This window comes from Neodiprion virginianus, chromosome 6 (assembly GCF_021901495.1).
Source record: "Neodiprion virginianus isolate iyNeoVirg1 chromosome 6, iyNeoVirg1.1, whole genome shotgun sequence".
NCBI classification, from domain to species: Eukaryota; Metazoa; Arthropoda; class Insecta; order Hymenoptera; family Diprionidae; genus Neodiprion; species Neodiprion virginianus.
The window spans coordinates 7,591,048-7,609,491 of record NC_060882.1 but is presented as its reverse complement, the minus strand read 5'-3'; the positions used below and the strand labels follow the sequence as shown (position 1 = coordinate 7,609,491).

The 18,444-nt window shown below is 41.9% G+C and overlaps 2 protein-coding genes across 4 annotated transcripts; both read right to left on the bottom strand.

The window, feature by feature from the left end:
• Positions 1-8: 8 nt before the first annotated feature.
• LOC124307625 (uncharacterized) lies at positions 9-11,263 on the bottom strand. Of its 3 annotated transcripts, none has more exons than XM_046769519.1 (5): positions 10,814-11,263; positions 3,939-4,757; positions 2,443-2,889; positions 1,020-1,283; positions 9-657 (listed from the first exon to the last, which is right to left on the bottom strand). In XM_046769519.1, exons 2-5 carry the CDS (start codon positions 4,643-4,645, stop codon positions 468-470), a joined length of 1,608 nt encoding a protein of 535 aa, XP_046625475.1. In that variant the 5' UTR covers positions 4,646-4,757; positions 10,814-11,263; the 3' UTR covers positions 9-467. The 3 variants fall into 3 exon arrangements, with proteins under 3 accessions (XP_046625475.1, XP_046625477.1, XP_046625476.1); XM_046769521.1 differs by lacking the exon at positions 10,814-11,263 and adding an exon at positions 8,041-8,188; XM_046769520.1 differs by lacking the exon at positions 10,814-11,263 and adding an exon at positions 7,967-8,144.
• A 509-nt stretch (positions 11,264-11,772) lies between these two features.
• LOC124307623 (uncharacterized) lies at positions 11,773-17,448 on the bottom strand. Its single transcript, XM_046769515.1, has 8 exons — positions 17,382-17,448; positions 15,192-15,298; positions 15,084-15,116; positions 14,907-14,997; positions 13,356-13,955; positions 12,775-13,221; positions 12,442-12,705; positions 11,773-12,220 (listed from the first exon to the last, which is right to left on the bottom strand). Exons 1-8 carry the CDS (start codon positions 17,384-17,386, stop codon positions 12,064-12,066), a joined length of 1,704 nt encoding a protein of 567 aa, XP_046625471.1. The 5' UTR covers positions 17,387-17,448; the 3' UTR covers positions 11,773-12,063.
• Positions 17,449-18,444: the final 996 nt, after the last annotated feature.

Below are 18,444 nucleotides of genomic sequence, written 5' to 3'. Positions count from 1 at the left end.
CGGAGTCATTTTCTGTTTGTCAGTCGTTTATTAATTACGAATAACGATTCGTTCCTGTTCTTCAAATACCTGCGTTCACATTATTCTGCGATTTTATATATTGTATTGATTAATTATTTTCTGTTGATTTACAATCCTTGCTAATTATATCACAGTTTTACATTGCTTACTTTGATTCAAGTTTATGATTCATCGTTTCAGTTATCACGCTATACTATATAATACAATTTGTCTTAACCTTATTAAATATTTGTGTATTAAGTGTATCATACTTTTTTACAACTATGCGTTATGTAATTTACCGGAGTAACGCCCAGCGTGAAGAATACTTTTTTTGTAATAAAGATCCATCAGTGCTCTGCAGGATTAATATGACTCGTATTCCAAGCTCAAAACGAAATCAATGATCTTACTAAATTTCCTATAATATGTTCGCGCATCGCGGTTACAATTTGATTTGTCACATGTCAAGAATTAGTAGCGATCGGATTCTCCGCCGTTTCTACATCTGGAAACCCAGGAAAATTGGAGAGCTTGATTCTTATTGCTTCGATGTCCTCGCTCGTGTATTTTTCGGCTCGATCTAAAATTCGGTTCAACAGAACATTGAACAAACTCTTCATTCCCGGCAGTTTGATCGTGCAGTAGAAGAGAGATCTGCAACAAACCGAGTGTACGATCAGAATATGCGTTCTTTCATGAACAAAAACAGATGCTGCGGGGAAATTTGAGGGAGAATTTGTAGGGAGGAAATTGGTTCATAAACGGTTTATAAAATGTGATGAAAACTTTAAAATCCGTACTAAGAATTCGTAACTCATGACGCCGAGGGTCCCAGAAAAGAAAACAATCAACGTCTTTTGAATGGAATATTGAAATGAGTTTTCATTTCCAAAGAACTTTTTGTAAAATTTATGTGGTTTCACATACAATACATCGCAGTGGAGCTTTCGATATCGATTCAATTCCAGCGGAAAATATATTCTCTTATCTCGAGGCGATTGAAATACTGAACGTACTTGTTGAGGTTGAAGTTGATCCAATCTTTGTACGACAGCGAAGCGTATAGCCGTGGCATCTGGAGATCGAGAATTTCGGTGAGGTAAAGAAGAGAAGTTTCGTAAGTGGCACCGGGTAGATAAACGCTGACCCCGGTAAATATGCACCTCATCATGTGTTCCCACTCGGGAGTGATGATCCGTAAATTAGGCTTGACCCAACTCTCGAGAAAATCGCTACTCCGTTGTCGAATTTCTTCCAAAGTTCCACGGCAGAAGTTGTACCTGCAGTGACAAAAAAGGTCGTATTAAAAACGCCGCGCTGTGACATCTGGTGGCAAAACGACGCATCGTTCAAAATGCACCATATTTAATTTTAAAACATATTTTTTCACGTATTTTCCGCAGTCTATCGATTTCACGTTCAAAAACTGAAACACAGACAACTTGCACCGAGTTGTATCTACTTTCGTATACACGTAATCGGCGTAAAACGATCCGCTCGTAGATCATTTCTCGCCGCCATGTTGCTTAAGGGGACTTTATTGCGGTCTAGCGGGTGAGAATTTCACTGCCTTTGAAACAATTTTTTTTCAATGAAAGAAATGAACAATGTTATTTAAATTTTGCAGGTATGTCTTATTACTTATAAATTTTACAAAATTGGAAATTAAAGAAAAAAGAATAATTTTTTATTATTTAAAGAATGGCGCTGAAGTCGTCCCTTCGAAAAAAGTTGACCTTGCTGCTGTTAATCGATTTGGTTTTTCCGTTTATCTGAAATCAAAAAATTAAAAACGACCCTTAATTATTATGAGTATATCTATCGCAGGAACTGAAATGAAAGAAAAAAACAAATGACAAAATGGCGTATTGTCAAAATTAGAAGTCGGAAAACAGCCTGATTTTAACAATGTTTTGTTTATAAAAAAAATTATAAATATTTGATGGAAAATTTTCGTTTTAGCCCCTGCGATAGCTGCCAGTGTACTTAATAACATATTATAGTTTCGGGATAAGCGCGTTTAAAATTTCAAATAAGTATTTTCTCAAAAAAATTAGATTTAAACCTGTACTTACATTAATCTACAATTCCAGCACCATACAACATCCCTTCAGTCTTCTCATACTTTTCTCTCATATTTTCACTACAACTCAGGTAGCAGCTGCTTTTCTACGAACAATAAAACTATTCACCGAGTGGATCGACCCTTCTACTTACTTTGGCGCCGACCTTCAATGGGCTGTAAAACTTGAAATACTGTGAATATCATTACCAAATTTTCACAGTATATTCTTAAGATACTATACTTTCGAAATGTTGAAAAAAAAAATAGATTTTTCGAAAATTCTAGACCGCATGATCCCCCCAAACCACGTTTGCCGCCAACTTCGCGCCGAAGAACGAATAACGCGGCAAATCACGGAATCTTTCGCTACTTACTCGTCCTCCATTCCCAGCTGGTACCCGATGCTTCTCCACAAGTGACAGAAGGCTTCGAGGTCCTCGTCGGTCGCGTAATGAACGCCCAGGCACTTGGGGTAGGAAACTATCAGGCCAACAAAGCCCCATTGCGTCAAGGCCATTTCGGTCTGGTTTATGCCCTTCGGTCGATCAGGGCTGTTCTTCTCGATCAAGTAAGGACACTGGCCGATCACGGGGGCCTCGCAAGTCTCGGCGAAGTCCTTCAGCAGCATTTCCCTTGTCGGGCACCACGCGTTTGGAATTTTCGCCGCCGCGTCTATCTCCGCGTTCGTAGAAGCGTCCAGTCTCCGTTTTGCGGCACCGTGCATCACCCTCACTGTCAAAATGTCCTTCCTGGCGGCTGATCCCTTCGCCCAAAGGTCCTCCGTGTACCAATGCCGAACCCGCAGTCCAGTCGACAGGTACCTGAAATTTTTTAACGTCGAAAACCCGGTTCAAACGATTTTTAGTCAGAATTTTTGTTCATTATTACTGTTCATTATCGCCGCAAATTTTACAAATTATTTATAATCACATGTTTTTTTCTGCTCCATATAGTTTACAGATTTACTTTTCACTTGTCCGTGATTCTCTTACCCAAACTTGACTAATTTTCAAGTAGAATGTTTCCATCTTTTAGAGATCAAAGATAATGTACACCGTGAAAAATTTACGGTGTCAAATATTTGACCAGATGTGGCCGTTGTGGACTACTATAGAAAAATTTGTATGACCAATTCGGAACTTGATCGTCGAGCAGCGTTAGATTGACGTGAAATTGTGTTGGATCAGCACCAAAAAATATTCTCTAAAAGTTCGCATCGAAGTTTTTTTACAGTGTACTATTCGAAACATTTATTATTCATTTATTACGTCAGAAATTTACCATCAAATTAGAATTTATCGAAGGAGAGATTTTTTTCTCCTTGACACGTATCATGTGGTAGACTATGAAACTGAAAATGCTGAAACCGAGTTGATCCATTCGTTTGATTCAGCTACATTATTCTTGCAATTCAAATAAGATTTGGTCAAACTCAATCAATTGGCACAGGCCAGAGAACTTTTAATATATTCAATTGAATATTCGATTTCAACTTATACAAACGCAACCATAACCATATATATATATGTACATATTTAGGTCAGGCTCCGAGCGATTTCAATTTTTGGTCAAATTAGAGATAGATTTGACGGAACCTCCCAACGCACGAACATACAAACTTGCAAAATTTTTTATAAATTGCTTTACGATATTGAATAGTGACTAACATTGAAAGGAACTGCGTTTATAAGGTAATTCTGACAAAGTTTTTCGGCACAATGTCATACTTATCCTACAGCCTACAGAAAGAGTCTCAGACTCTGCGACACTTTTTCGTAGCTTCGACAAGCTTATTGCACTATCTGCGTATAAACAGAGGTAAAATAGCATATAAAAAAAAAAAAAAATTATTCAACGATTATTTTATCACCTTTTGAAAGCTGTGAACGGGGTGCTGGACCTCCCAGTAATAATGAGCGGTTTTAGTCCGTCCTCGAAGCTGAAGAGAGCGAAGAGGGAGAGCATCTCGGAGAAGAATATCGAAAACATGTGATCCTGAGCAAACTTCTGCCCTCTTCTGATTTTCTCCATGTCCAGCCATTCGGGTTTGAAGTCAGAGGGTCGGCCGCAATCGCCGGGCCGATTCCAGCCGGTCAGCAAGTGCAGCATCGAGTCCGGAATAGCTTTCGTCGCCTCGCGCAGCTTCTCGATCATCGATTCCCGGCATTCCTGGCTCAAAGTTGAAGCGTCGTACTCGAAATTGTCGGGAAAATCGGCGTATATATCTGAGGCCGATTTCACACCGCCATTTTTCATCCGCTCGACGGCCGCGATAAATCTGGCTTCCCGCGGATGGCTGGAACTCACCAACTCGTACAGGATCGCATCCCTGTCGTAGGGGCCGCTTCCGCTCGTCTCGGCGCAAGGCACTTCCGGTGTTACGGTGTCGAGGCGGTCCAATGATCCCTGGGAAACTCCCACGAACCCGCTGTCGTTGTCGCTGTCGTCGATCTCCGTTCGTTCGCCATCCGACGATGAGAATATCCTCTTTGTCGACGCGACGTCTCCGAGCTCCTCGAAGTCCGAGGATTCACTCTCCGCCTTCGAGTCCTCGGACGGGTTTCTTTCCACCTTCATTGTGCTCTTGATTTTTCGAATATTCCTCTCGTCGACGATTTATCAACGCTCTCGTTAACCATAGATCGGTAGATCGGATGATCGGTAGAAAATTTGACACCGAATGTCAATTCTGAAACACGTGCAGAGAAAATTTTTCATCACGGATTAATATTTTAGCTTCGAACAAGCTTCGAAGAAAATAATCACACCGAAGAGGTCACGTTTTTAGTTGCTTGAAGATATAAAATCCTGCCGTACTTTTATCCTTCCGTCAAATTTATTTAACAAAATCATAGATTCAACTTTTTCTTTGGTGAAAATTTTATCGTTATATTCTTATAGTTTTAGTAGTTTTTCGTATAGTAACATTAACCAGGGCTTTGCCCCCACTCATTGTCAGAGCAATGCATCGCACGCCTCACTGTCAGATATTAAAATTCAAAATCTGTTCAAAATGGAACAATGAGCCTCGGGGTGAAAGACTTGATCTGTCATTTTCTATAGTTACAAGTTGCCATAGTATTCACTTTTATTTAACAACGATCGGTATTTATCAACACGTAGAACTATGCAATTAATCGTTTTATCTATTAATCGATTTATCAACTTTTTTAGGTCAACGTTTTTTTTTTTTTATTAATTGACTCGCTGCCCATTTCAATTGATTGTTCTTTAAACTGATGAGTAAATGTTTTTTAAATTTTACGAAAGATTAATAAAACCTGATTCATTAAATGCCATAATTGTATAATGAGGTTTAAGAAAATTTATGTGAAAATGAAGTCGAGGTAGATCCGAATTTTCGTATCCTTGTATAGATGTAACGATCGACCTCATCAAAGCATGTAATAACAACGATAATTATCGTAATAATAAGATCCGGATACCACTAAAAGTGTGAATATTAAATAAACCTGATATTTCTCACTCGCTATTCCTATTCACGTCAATTAATATTTCTATGCACGATCAAGTTATACGATGTATTTTCTTTTTCTGCTAACAAATGAATTCTCGTCGCGTTAATCGCGCAGAACGGTTAACGCGACTCTCATAGCGCGAGCAAAACTGACTGTCGTTTTACTTTTGGCGAATCAAAGCCTAGCATAACTCCCGTTCCTCGCCGACTAGACACGTCGACGTTTATCTCGGAGGAAGAGATTGCGATGGATTAGGGCAGCACCTAACCGCAGATCGTTAATCGCGTTCCATGGGATTAAAATCGGGGAAAGGGTTCAAAGATCAGCTATTGATCAACCGTCGAGACCTTCCTAATTGAGAAAGAAAAAATTTAGGATCAACGAACGTCTCCATAGTTAATTGATTGGCCGATTTTCAATCGCAAGAATCGCTCTGTTTCAGCGGATCAGCTGAGATGTCATTGCTAGCAGTATCAGCTTAAAATACAATTAGCTCGTTACTTTATCTGCGCAAAGTGAGATGAGCGCGTGAAAAACATTGACACTTATAATTTCGCACGGACGATCATTTTTAGGGATTTCAAATTACCGGTCGCGATCTTCATCGAATTACGATTTCATCGGAAGTTTGAAAAAAAAAAAAATTGAAATATACGATTAAATCCTGGACTCCCGAGACATCGATCGTCCAAAAGTGGAGCTAAGACTAAATGATTTGTTACTTTTTTTTTTTTTCGTCTTGACACACTTTGATTGCGCGAGTTCTACGCTAATGCGTAGATTTACACAGAAACGAGTTTTTGGCTAGAGCGAGACGCCAAAAGGAGTGGCGGTGACCGTTCGTCGTTTGTCTTAAAAAAAAAAAAAAAAGAACAAGAAGAAGAAGGAGAAGAAGAAGGACAAAAAGAGGAAGAAAAAATCCGCATAAAATCAGCGACGCACAGAACGGATCGAAACTTTACCGTGTCAATTTCAAATGAATTTTTGAAAGTTCTTAGAGACTTTCTCAATGGCTGCACACTTGTCACGATCTTGGGCACTTGACCGATAATGAATCAAACGATGCTTACGTAGATATCATGCAAGTGTGCGCTGAGACATTGCGCAGTCTCGTTGAAATCAACAAATTATAAATCCAAACACTGAATTAATACGCATCACGGGGAACAGATTATAGTCGGTGATAATTTTTCACCTCAGGTTACTACTTGTGCATGGATTATACATCTATACACGTATTCATACACATGAATATTAATCTTCTCGTCAGACGGCCATCCCAAACTAGAAATAACGCACCGGCAGGTTGTTGGATAAAATTTTGAATACCTGATGAACCGGAAAAACCCTGAACGGATAAAAAGGGTCACAAGGCCAATGAAGTATATTGGAATGCTTCGGTGTGTGAAACCGACATAAGCGTAACTAAACTAAACCGCCTTGGATACGATTCGGTGTATAACATAACGATTCTAGAGCGTAAAGGTCAACAGAATTAGCAGCAAAAACAGTTAGCGGCGATACGAAGGAACTGAAAATAAGAGGATCAAAAACGCGTTCAATAAAACATCTCGCAGGAGGGAAAACTGGGACAAAGCGAACAAGGTGATGTGTTAACTGTTATTAACACTTCAGCTTAGTGGAAGCGAGGGGTCCGATGCAGAGGAAAAGGAAGACGGAGTATCGGATGGCAAAAGTAAATGAAACTTGGAAAACCGCGAGTCGTGACAACGACTTAAGCTAGTATGAGTACAAAGAACGCGCGGGGGTAAAAAACGGAGACGTCAGAGTACACAAGTCGGCGCTGGAAACTATACGCCATTATCGTCAGTCGTATTAAAAAATTCGTCATTATTCTACGCGGTTTGAGCCTCCATTTCCTCGAGCCCTGCAAACCTAGAAATTGTCAATTATTGAGAAACCGGAAGCCGCAGCTCCTCCTTATTTAAAGAGTATAATTAAAAGGGGCTGTAAGTGCCGGCAAAAATAAAAATTGAAAAAGAAAATGGAGGAGGACAAGTTTTTTTTCATTCTAATCGCTGGAATTCATCTCTGAAAATTGTTTTGTTCAAGATAAAGAAAAATTGAATTCACAGCCTTTAGTCCTCCTCTTAATTTTCAATATTCTTCGACACAATTGTCTCACCGCGGAAGATGATAGAGAATTGTTTTGTGATCTAGCCGAAAACTGGGTCGCGACTTTTTCCCTCCTTACTACCGTAGCGCGGTTTACGCGGTTTCGTGCCGCTGGTCCCGTTTCCGCGTTATTATACGCAGCTCGTCGAGCACCATTACGCTCACAGAAAACGCGGATCGCCGTGCGGCGTCGAGGCGGAAAATCTGTACGAAAATGACAAATCGGACTGTGTTCTCCAAAGATAATTATTGGCAAGGGGGGATAAATTTTGGAAAGACTCACGGTACTCGTGTAACGGCTACCTATCGCGGATGAAACTTGGAAGATACAAACTCTGGCCGTGTGGTCGAACTCACCGAACAGAAGTTCACCTCAGACTAGCATGCGAGGAACAAACGGATCCGGTTGAGGCTCTGACGGTCAGAAACTACGGACATCAGCCTCGCCGAAGGTTAGCAACTCGCAGAGACTGACATCGGGCGAGATATGTATCACGAATCAGAAGGCGATATCGGCAACTCAATGAATTGATAGACGAGTCTTGCGTGATTTTATTTCCTTCTTATTTTTCCCCCCTCCCCCTCACTTTTCTTTCTTCTTCTCGTCACGGTTTACACCCGGCAATTTTCGCCATTCGCATAACGCCGCTCGACGTATGTGGTGGTCGGTACCTAATGTAATATCTACTTGTACACAGTTTTTCCATTTTTTTTTTCTGTACAAACCGTCGGCGGTAATTTGTATGATTTACTACGCGGTTGGATAAGCCACGGATAACGAGTCGAGTCTGCAAGCTATTGCGAAGTCGATAACTGTGCAAGTGAAAAATTCACGAGTAAAAGAAGAAACGAATAAAAAATAAAAAATAAAAAGTTAGTCGCGATCCGTATCGACGCATCTGCATTGATACTCCTAGTTTTTCGCAAAACTTGATTCTTCACAGATCGTGAGATCGAGCAATGACTTCGTAAATTATGTAACTTTGTCCAATTCATGGGAGTCAGGAACGACCTTCCTGCGTAATGTAAAAGGTACAATAACATTCTTAATCCAGCGATGCTACGAGGTTCGAGTTGTTGCAAACAAGATATTACACCGTGTCTGATTGTGCCAGATACGCGATAGTCTTCGTGTAGATACACGAACCACGTGCGTGACGTTGGTGTCACGTAAAAACAATACTGCGTAATCTAATGACTGCGTCCTAGTGAGGAATGTCAATTAGAGCTGCGGATGTGTTTACGCAGAACGTGAAACTAGGAAAATTTTATTTCGGTTGAACAGGCAAGCGATCATGCGACCCGCACTTTGGATAGGCAGGTACGTCAACATTATCACACATACGCAGAAACCGGTTGCTGAGCCGCGACAGTGTTGTGTGAACTTAGAGTCGTGTAGTAAAAAAAACTGGATTTTATTACGCGGAATAGTTGCTAATTGCCGAGCTGACCTTCGCTTATGGATACCGCCAACACGGCGGTCAAGAGTTTTAAGACTTACAAATTACTCAGGCAAATAATAATATTTGCTCAGCCTGCTAATGGTAAAATTGAGGTCTAATTTTTCGCGGATAGGAAGGATCGATACATCGAATTTACCATTCGCTGTTAGGGTACTTTTAATCATATCGCAATTGCGAGCAGCAAAACTTCTGCGAACGGTAAAGTAGTTTTTTTTTTTTCCATTTTTTGTCATTTCATCTTCTTTCTCTTCCGTCACAGCAGGAACGCAACCGATTCAATGATTCGATTGCGAAATGAATCGCACGCAAGAATTTATACGTACAAGTGCTTCGGAAATGACAGCGGCTTCGTCTTGGAATTATTGCATTACGTAACGCGAACTGATAGCCTTGGATCGTGTGACAGGTGCTAATTCCAAACCGATTTTATGATTATGCGAGCGTTGGGTGATGAGTCCGTTGGAACATGACGAGATCACCTTTCTACAATTCGGATTCGATCTCGCATCGATTAAAGTAATCGTTCGTTGAATCGCAGTGCGATAAAGTAATCCGAGTGAATTCGCGCGTCTCACGCTCTCGCAGATCGACAAGAATTTTTAAGAACCGCGGGTATCGGTACCAGTGAAGAAAAAACCGTCCACTCGGAGTTGAAATTTGAATGTCGAGATTTTGCCGAAACGGACGAGTGTGTACCTTGTAGCTGGTACTCCGGTGAAGGACGCGTGCGTATTTTCTCTCAGCTGCATTAAGTTTTAGATTGAAATTTGTTTTTATGTTTACACAAATATTAAGTGCCCCGAACACACGCTTTTAACTCTAGACGATGATTGAATATTTCAAATTTATCACGTCACAGATCAAATATTCATTTATTTATTCGTTTCAGGTGTAACCGCTGTGTTGTGCAATTACTTTTTATTATTCATTGGAGACCGTTGTCAACAATTACGGAATTTTTGGAAAGTAAAGAACATCCGAGATTTCACGTGAAGGCAGAATCTAGGATTTTTACTCACAATCAGCTTTGTTGCAGGCAAATCATCGTTGAAATACAAACGGCAATACGTTATAACACGAACAATTCTATACCTTGGAATATTATATATGTAATATGTACACATCTTTTTGCGCAGTCGTTGACTCGACTCGGCGTGTCACTGCAAAGTCAACAAATGACAAAGAGATTTATTTCGCATTACGCACTAAGGTAGTAACAGCTGCGATCTAGATTAAAATAACACCGACGAATAGAAAAATGTCCGAGCTCTGCGAACTTCGGTGAATTATTGAAAGGGAACTTCTGACTTGAAATTTTCCATACATTTAACACTCCGACACTGCAAATATTAAGCACCACGTCCTCCTCTTCGTATTTCACGCTCATCCGTTTCAACGTTCATCCGTGAAGATTAACTTCGTAATTTCAATTTCAGTGGTTCGACATTTTCTCGGATTGTCTTGTCCGCTTTTACGAGTATCACAATGTTTAAATCGACGTAAAGTACAGCGCACGATGACAGGTTATAACGCAAGTTGAGACTAGACTTTCATCTAGCGTTATTGTATACAAGATTCGAGTAATAATTACGGGCGAGCGATAGCGGTATCGCTTATTCAGACACAATATCGCCGTAACTACTGCGTATATTATATTTTATACCTACCGGTTAACCGCGCGGAGCTTTCACAGCAGTTCGACTTCCGGTCAAAGTAGCCAATCACTTCTTGTACGACTTCCGGTCCTCCTCGATTCCTTCTTCAGTGACATTTACAAGCGAACGACGAACGCGAGATAAGAGATGGGCAAAAGCTCAGAGCCAGGTTTCGGAAAGCACTGAATCACCGTCGTGGAATCCAACGAAACGACGGAACGTATCGCGTCAAATTGACGGAAGCTAACGAGTCCGTCGACGCAGCGTCGCGTCGTTAATGCTGCTGCAACGGATCGAAACCGAATCGCACTGCAGCCAACGAAGGAGTTGAGATTGAACTATTCCGTGCCCATGCCGTGGAGAGGCGGCGCGGCGACTGGGGCGGAAAATGTATGCATGAAAGGTAACGAGAGAGAAAAGAGGGAAAAAAGGCTCGGCGAATGAACGAAGGGAAAAAGCGAATATTACAGACGGACGTGCTGCCGGATGCTGGTGCGAAGCGACACTGCAGCCTCTGGCAAGGCGATCACCGTTTTTCACTCCGTCCTCCGTCAGGTCAGAAGGGATTCCACATTGCCAGCGTTAGAATCGACCGACCCTCGTCTACTCGACGACGGCACATGACCCAGAGCATGCGCCCTGTCGGCCGAACAACAAAATTAGACTCGCCTTAAGCCTTAAATAATTCACTATGTGCTTGTGTATCCGGCACGTCTCAATACATGCATTCTACACGAGTTCCGTGTCGCAAGACCACGTGTACTCCGATTTTGTGACACCGGATTTGTACGCTTTTGTGTTCCCATTTTCTTCTCTCGTTTGGAACTAACAACGAGTTTGGTATAATTATGTTCTCTGTGATGGAATACGATCCGTCGTGTCGTAAACTGTTCCCAATCTTCTTCGATATCTGTTAAGTCGTTAAGGTTGATGGGACATATTCGTCTAGATCAATTAATGACGTTCGGCCGTATGTTTTAAGAATTTTCCACTTTGATGTATATTTTTTTTTTTTTTTGTCGCTTTACTCTCGTTAAGAAAGAGGTTCCGAGTACACGTTTGCATTTCGAACTTCGGATAGAAAGGCGAAATTTCATTAACCAACGTATCACTTACGTAGTACTTTCGTTAAATGTAAAGAAATATTGTCAAATTTTATAACCTTATGCATAGATATCCGTCGTTGACTAAGAGTTTGGAAACAGTGACAAGCAATGATCGTGTTCATCAAGAAGTGGCCACAAATCACTCGGGACAAGAAGTTATTTGTTCTGACCGGGGTAAATGCTGTCCATTTTTATCCGTATGACTTCCAGTTCATCGGGAGTGAAGTTCTCGGCGCGCTTCGTGGCTTTGTTCACGAACTTATTGAACCAGCCAGCCATTCCTGGAAGCTTTAGCGTGTAGGAAAAGTGAAACCTGTAACGAACAGAAACCGATGGTTTAAAAGCTGACTGCGAAGCAGTAACCTGAAATATCGATGAAATGAATAATTCTAATTGGTCGTTACGGAGAAACGTTTGTCCTTTCCCTGTTTCACACTGGTTCTGAAATCTTCGCTCGACTTTATCCTCTTTGGTTTATCGAATAAAATTATTCAAATCTAAGCCCCTTATAATTTGGTAAAGAATGAAACTCACTTCCTGATCTTGTGCCGGCACCATTCCGTGTAAGACAACGAAGCGTACAGTCGTGGCATCGGGAGGTCCAGCATCTCGGTAAGGAAGAGGAGGACATTTTCGTACGCGATATCCGAGACGACGGCATTAAGCCCACTCACGACGCACCTCGTCATGTGTTCCCATTCGGGACTGACGTTTCGTAGATTGGGCTTGACCCACGATTCGAGATAATCGTTAGTGCGACTCCGAATGTCCTCAAGAGTTCCACGGCAGAAGTTGTACCTTTAATTTTAAAGCAAGCAATTTTTCGCAACAACAGGACAATCGAGAATCAAGGAGAACCCGACTCACTCGTCCTCCACTCCCAGCTGGTACCCGATGCTTCTCCATAGGTGGCAATAGGCCTCGAGATCCTCGTCGGATGCGTAATGGACCCCAAAGGACGTCGGGAAGGAGACGAGCAAACCGACAAAGCACCACTGCGTCAGCGCCATTTCAGTCTGATTAATGCTCTTGGGTCGATCAAGGCTGCTCGGCTCCACGACGTAGGGACACTGGTCGATCTTTGGGGCCTCACAAGCCTCGGAAAAATCCCTGATAAGAGTTTCCCGCATGGGGCACCAAGGGTTGCCAATTTTCGTCGCGGCATTTATTTCCTCGGTAGTTGAAGTTTCCAGTCTCCGTCTCACCGCCGCGTGCATCACCCTCACCGTCGAAATGTCCCTGTTAGCTACGGACCCCTTTGTCCACAGGTCACCGGTTATCCAGCGCCGAATCCGCAGCCCCGTTGACAGGTACCTTGAATTTAGAATTGATTAATTATCGGCGAACGTGGGAACGGCGAGAATGAAAACGGCGTCAGGTCCGTTTACCAACCAGTTTTTGCATTTGTACGTTCGTATCAATCGGAGTTACGTTGGGGGTCTGGTTACCTTTTGAACGCGGTGTACGGCGTGCTCGATTTTCCGGTGATGATTAACGGTTTGAGCGAATCCTCGATGCTGAAGATAACGAACAAGGTAAGCGCGTTCTGGAAGAATACGGCGTACATGTAATTCTCTGCGAACTTCTGCCCTCGTCGCAGCTTTTCCATGTCGAGCCAATCGGGTTTCTGATCGGCGGATCGTCCGCAGTCCCCGGAACGTGTCCATCCGGTCATCAAGTGCAGGACCGAGTCCGGCACAGCTTGCAAAGCTTCTTGTAACAATTCTACCAGTGATTCCAAACTTTCTTTGGAAGGATCGACAGGTTTCGAACGCTTCGAAAATAATCCTTTGGCTTCCGAAAGAGAGGATTGGTTTTTCATCCGTTCAAAGTTACGCAGAATTCTAGTTTCGCCACGACGTTCAATCTCGGCCAATCTACGTAAGACTGCCTCTCTTTGGTACGTTTCATCAATTACTTCCGACTCTGGATTCACTTCGGCCAAACCTCCGTCGTCGCTTTCATCGGTCTTCGCTAGTATCCTCGAATTGTTCTTCAGTTTTGAGTCCAGTTTACGTTTTTCGTCAGCTATCGTCCTCTTCGTAATGCTTTGACAAAATTGTTCAGTCTCTTACGTACAAAAGTCGGGTCCGTAATTTTTATTCGGCAAAATGAAAGATACGCGCAATTTTCACGTTACGTAGTGAAGAAAACTCGTCAACAACCCCCTCCACCCTCTCCGGGAAGTAAAAAAATGACATTTTATGCATTTGATGTTTTTTCTCACGACTCGATTCACGGATTCTTACGAAACTTTTTTTACGGGTAGCTGTTACCAAAAGATCTTTTATGTAAATTAATTCGGGCGCGAGGAGCTGCTCCCAAAGTTTCGAAAAAAATTCATAAAAGTTATAAATCGTTATATTTCGAAAGACTATTTCGATGCTTGTAGACGGTACATAAAACCGAAACATTTCGATTACAGATGTTGAAAATAATTGAATTCGACACGCGTGCGAATCGCGGCAATTGTGCGAAGGCTCGTCTTTGGCGTGCCTTAATTTAGTCAGATCATAGGGAAATAATTCAAGATGCAAATCGAGAACTTAGAAACTATACCTATACACTCGTAGAAAATCGCTTCCTGCAAGTCAATGAAAGTGTAATTTTTCAGGGCCATTGGGAACGCCAGAAATGGATATAGATCGTCATGACTGTAAAAAATCTGGCCAAGTGTGACTAGTAATTAGCAGGTAAACACAAATTGTTACATGTGACGATGTCATATTCATACTTGTACAAAACATTTAACACCACCAGGTGTGAACAACACGGTAATACTTTGACATCTGCGGTGTGAGATTTCAAGCTATTAGCTATCAACCGATACAGCGGAAACGCATGTGTGCAAATTTCGTTAATGATTCACGCTCCGAAAATTTGAAGCGAACCACTGCAGCGGTAATACTTGAAAATACATGAGAACGAAATTGTAATTTTTTAAGAATTTCCAAAAAGAGCATTCCTCCTCCATTAAATTTATTCTTTAAAGCACTTACCGAGTCTTCCAATTTTGAGTTTCGAAGCTGTCAGCGACTTCGTAGCATTTTGATCTGGGAATTTCCAAGGTTCCAGAATTTCTGACCAGCGCTGTTAAGAATTTGAGATTACAAGCAACCGGTAAATCTGATAAAAAATATCCAATATGCAGAAAAACAAATTCAAATTCTGCGTACATTCCAATGCGTTTTTCTTCTTTTTATTCAAATCTGTAACGAATATAAAACAAATTAAGTTTTTATTAAGTCCGATAATAATTTTGCAAAATATCACTGACTTATTACCAAAATTCACGTCACCGAACCGCTCCAATGGCTCGAACACGTTGCGTCTGACGTTATGCAACACGACATTCACTCCCACACTCCTGATGCCGAGCATTAGGGGAGACCTGCATAAAAAAAGCCGAAGCGAATCGATGTCAACGACCTATTCAACTCATACGTAACAATAAACATACCATCCGGTCATTTAGTTCATTTATTTTACGGTAGCAATTCACGAATGGAATACATTTCCAACCAAAAACAATTCTTTTAAACTCTTCTCAGCCTCATTGTTCCTGAATAATTCTTAATTTTGTCGACGAAGGGATCTTGATCTTTAGCGGTTGAGTTATTGAGCAGGAGGTAAAAATTGAACGAATTTCGATAAAACCGTAAAACATTCTCACCCGATGCAACTACCCTCATGAACATACAATTACGTGCGAAATTCCATTACTTATATTTGTATTTAACGAGCAATTTGAGATAATTATAAGCGGGTACCTACCCAAGTCGTGCAACTGACTCGCCGCACTGGCGCAAATTGTTTTTGCAAAGCTTGTACATACCGTTCTGAATCGGCGGACCATCAATGGCTCAATATTTCGACGATACATCTTTCATATTTACTATACGCCTGCGTGAATATTATGTACATAAATTATCATACTGATTCCCCGGAACGGGTAACCGTATTTACGCGAGTGTGTAATTAATCTTTTGGTAATCGCTTGCGCTGTGTCATTAAACTCGTCCCCCGACACGTATATTACAGTTTCCAAATAATAGTTATTACACGAGAAATGCGAATGCAAAGAAAACAAATTAATCTTCTGTACCTGGGAAAAAGTGTGTTAATTTACTTCATACGTACCTAAAGCAGTAGGAAACATTTTACGAGTACACACTGAAATTGATTGCCTCAATTCACGCCGGTCCGATAGACAAATTACCGGGGATAACTGATCGTAATTATTTCATTGGTGAACTGGCGAGAAATTCTTGCCACGTACCTGGCTCCGAATTTTCCCGATGTCTTCACAACAATACCACAAATATTGCGGTTCAATTAATTACACCCTTGTTTTCTACTCTATTATCAAGTATTCAACACCGATCATTTTCATCTTCTCATCAGAAGAATTATACCGACAAAAATAAAATTGATAAAAAAACAAAACGGATTAGGACAGGACGAGAGAAATTTGCGAGGTGAACTGTTGCAGAGCAAAAGTAACGTACTTGGCGCATTAATGCGTGGCACCTAACTTGTGTACACGGTGTATACAAAGAAAGTCTTCCATCCATGGACGCGTTTGTATTTTCGCGTTCGAATGCCTATGTTACGGTTAGTCATTCGGTGAACTCGGTTGACTCTCTCAGTGTCTCGTTCCCACGCTAATTCGTTGCAATAATTCCTCATAAATCTTCCTGGTGTCGTATACAGTGAAATATATAGGTATATATATGTACGTTAGAAGCAGCCGGGAAGATAACAGTTCAGCTATGAATTCTGGCTGCAGATCCGCGTGTCCACGAATTACTTTTCCACATACGTATCGTAGATGTAAAATGGAACGGTGACCACAGGTTCGAACGCTTGTTTATGCAGCGAATGTACTTTTCTCACAGAATTTCTTTTCACAAACGAGCGGTGCAAACTCGTTGTGTACACAACCAAAGTCACCGTTTTCACATGCTGGACTTCAGGGTGCGTGAATACGTGATAATTAGCTGTAAAACTGCATGGGAATGCGAAACCGGCGATTCTGAGGATAAAATGCGTTTTAAACGTGAACTACGTTTTGGTAAAGCTGTTGTAAACGTTACTTTTGTTATAAGCCAGGAAATCGTCTAATTTGTCGTTTACTTCCACCGCACGCTTCTATTCTTCAATCAACACCTCGATTTTCTTTGTTCTTACAACACTGCGCCGCTTTCACCGAACCAGCTCAAGCCTATAATCCTATGTTAAGTGCATGCAGCGGTTCCTAAAAGCGCATACAACTGTACAAATAAGACGGAAAATACGCAGTGAAAAACTACCCTCTCTTCCAGCGTCTAAAAGAAAAAAAAATCGCAAAAACGTTGAAAATAAATACCTGACCGTGACAGTTGCTAGAACAGAAGATGACCCTCCTGATATGTTCGAGCGTATCAACGACGCGATAAGTGTACCCAAACTCGTTGTCGCGCAAAGCTACTCACTCCATCAGATTGTCATTAAGAACGAGCCCCGCCTTCGAGTCAAAAACGGCCGAGGTGATGCTGCAATTATAGCGTCCACGAAGACGAGGTCGTCCCGTACCCTGAACGATATCGCCGTAATGACGTTCCTTCAGCATCCCCCGTCCGCAAGGGGATGATTTTCCAGCCGGCGCCTTGGCCACGGCGCCGATACTTTTCACTCTGACCATCACCTGTCGGCTGTGTGGCTGTGATGACCCGAATGGCGGTGGCCATACTCTCGACTATGGAAAATTTACGGGGGATGACCTGGAGAGCAACGGGTCGACACTACTGGCTGTTTGTAACGCGGACTTCTCTCGACTTAGCAATCGGCGCAATGCAATTCGTCGTTCAGGAGGCAGAGGACACCACGCACTTGCTCTTCCGCTCGTACGAATTGTGATTAACAGCGTAGGCGAACGTCGGAGCGTCGCTCGATGGTGCCGTGATTATCGCAGGCCTGGCGCCACCCTGAATGTTCAGACTGGCGCCCTTCATGGCGAAAGCCTCCGACCCCTTGGCCACTAAGTAGATCCGACGCTTGCCCCAGTTTATCCGTTTCGGATCCTTCTCATGGAACATATAAATTCGCCACGACGTGGAGGAGAATGTGTTTCGATGCTTAGCGAGCCGCTTTGAACGTTTTTGTATCAAGCCAATCCAAAAAGGATTGATAATGATTCTCCGCTGCGTACGGTGACAGCGTAAAGTTCTGATAAAAAACCTGTGACACTGGTGTACGGAAATCTCTGACGATCACTTGCGACGTCATCCGGATATCTACCGTCGGTGGAATCGTGCTTGAAGAGGTAAACCATGAGCGCTGGATTCTGTCTGTAGAATCATTGATTTGTCCGATTTGAATGCCCTGTCTGACAGGTACGGGTGTGCAAGACGTTTCTTCATTGAGAGAATTTTTTATTTCCCGTTACCGCTCAGTCTTTAACTATTTTCGTTTTTTACCAAAATCGAAAAATATAGTTCCAAGGTACGAAATGAAAATTAGTTTTCCAGCTGTTACCGGAAAGTCTGTTATCCGTTA

Bases quoted from the DNA above. Each gene is read 5' to 3' on its own strand.
- LOC124307625 (XM_046769519.1), bottom strand. From the start codon at position 4,645: ATGAAGGTGGAAAGAAACCCGTCCGAGGACTCGAAGGCGGAGAGTGAA. The intron at 2,890-3,938 runs GTGATAAAATAA...AAAAAATTTCAG, and splicing joins CCGTTCACAGCTTTCAAAAG to GTACCTGTCGACTGGACTGC. The intron at 1,284-2,442 runs GTAAGTAGCGAA...TTGTCACTGCAG, and splicing joins CAGCTGGGAATGGAGGACGA to GTACAACTTCTGCCGTGGAA.
- LOC124307623 (XM_046769515.1), bottom strand. The intron at 15,117-15,191 runs GTAATAAGTCAG...TATTCGTTACAG, and splicing joins GTTCGGTGACGTGAATTTTG to ATTTGAATAAAAAGAAGAAA. The intron at 13,956-14,906 runs GTAAGTGCTTTA...ATTTTGTCAAAG, and splicing joins ACTCAAAATTGGAAGACTCG to CATTACGAAGAGGACGATAG.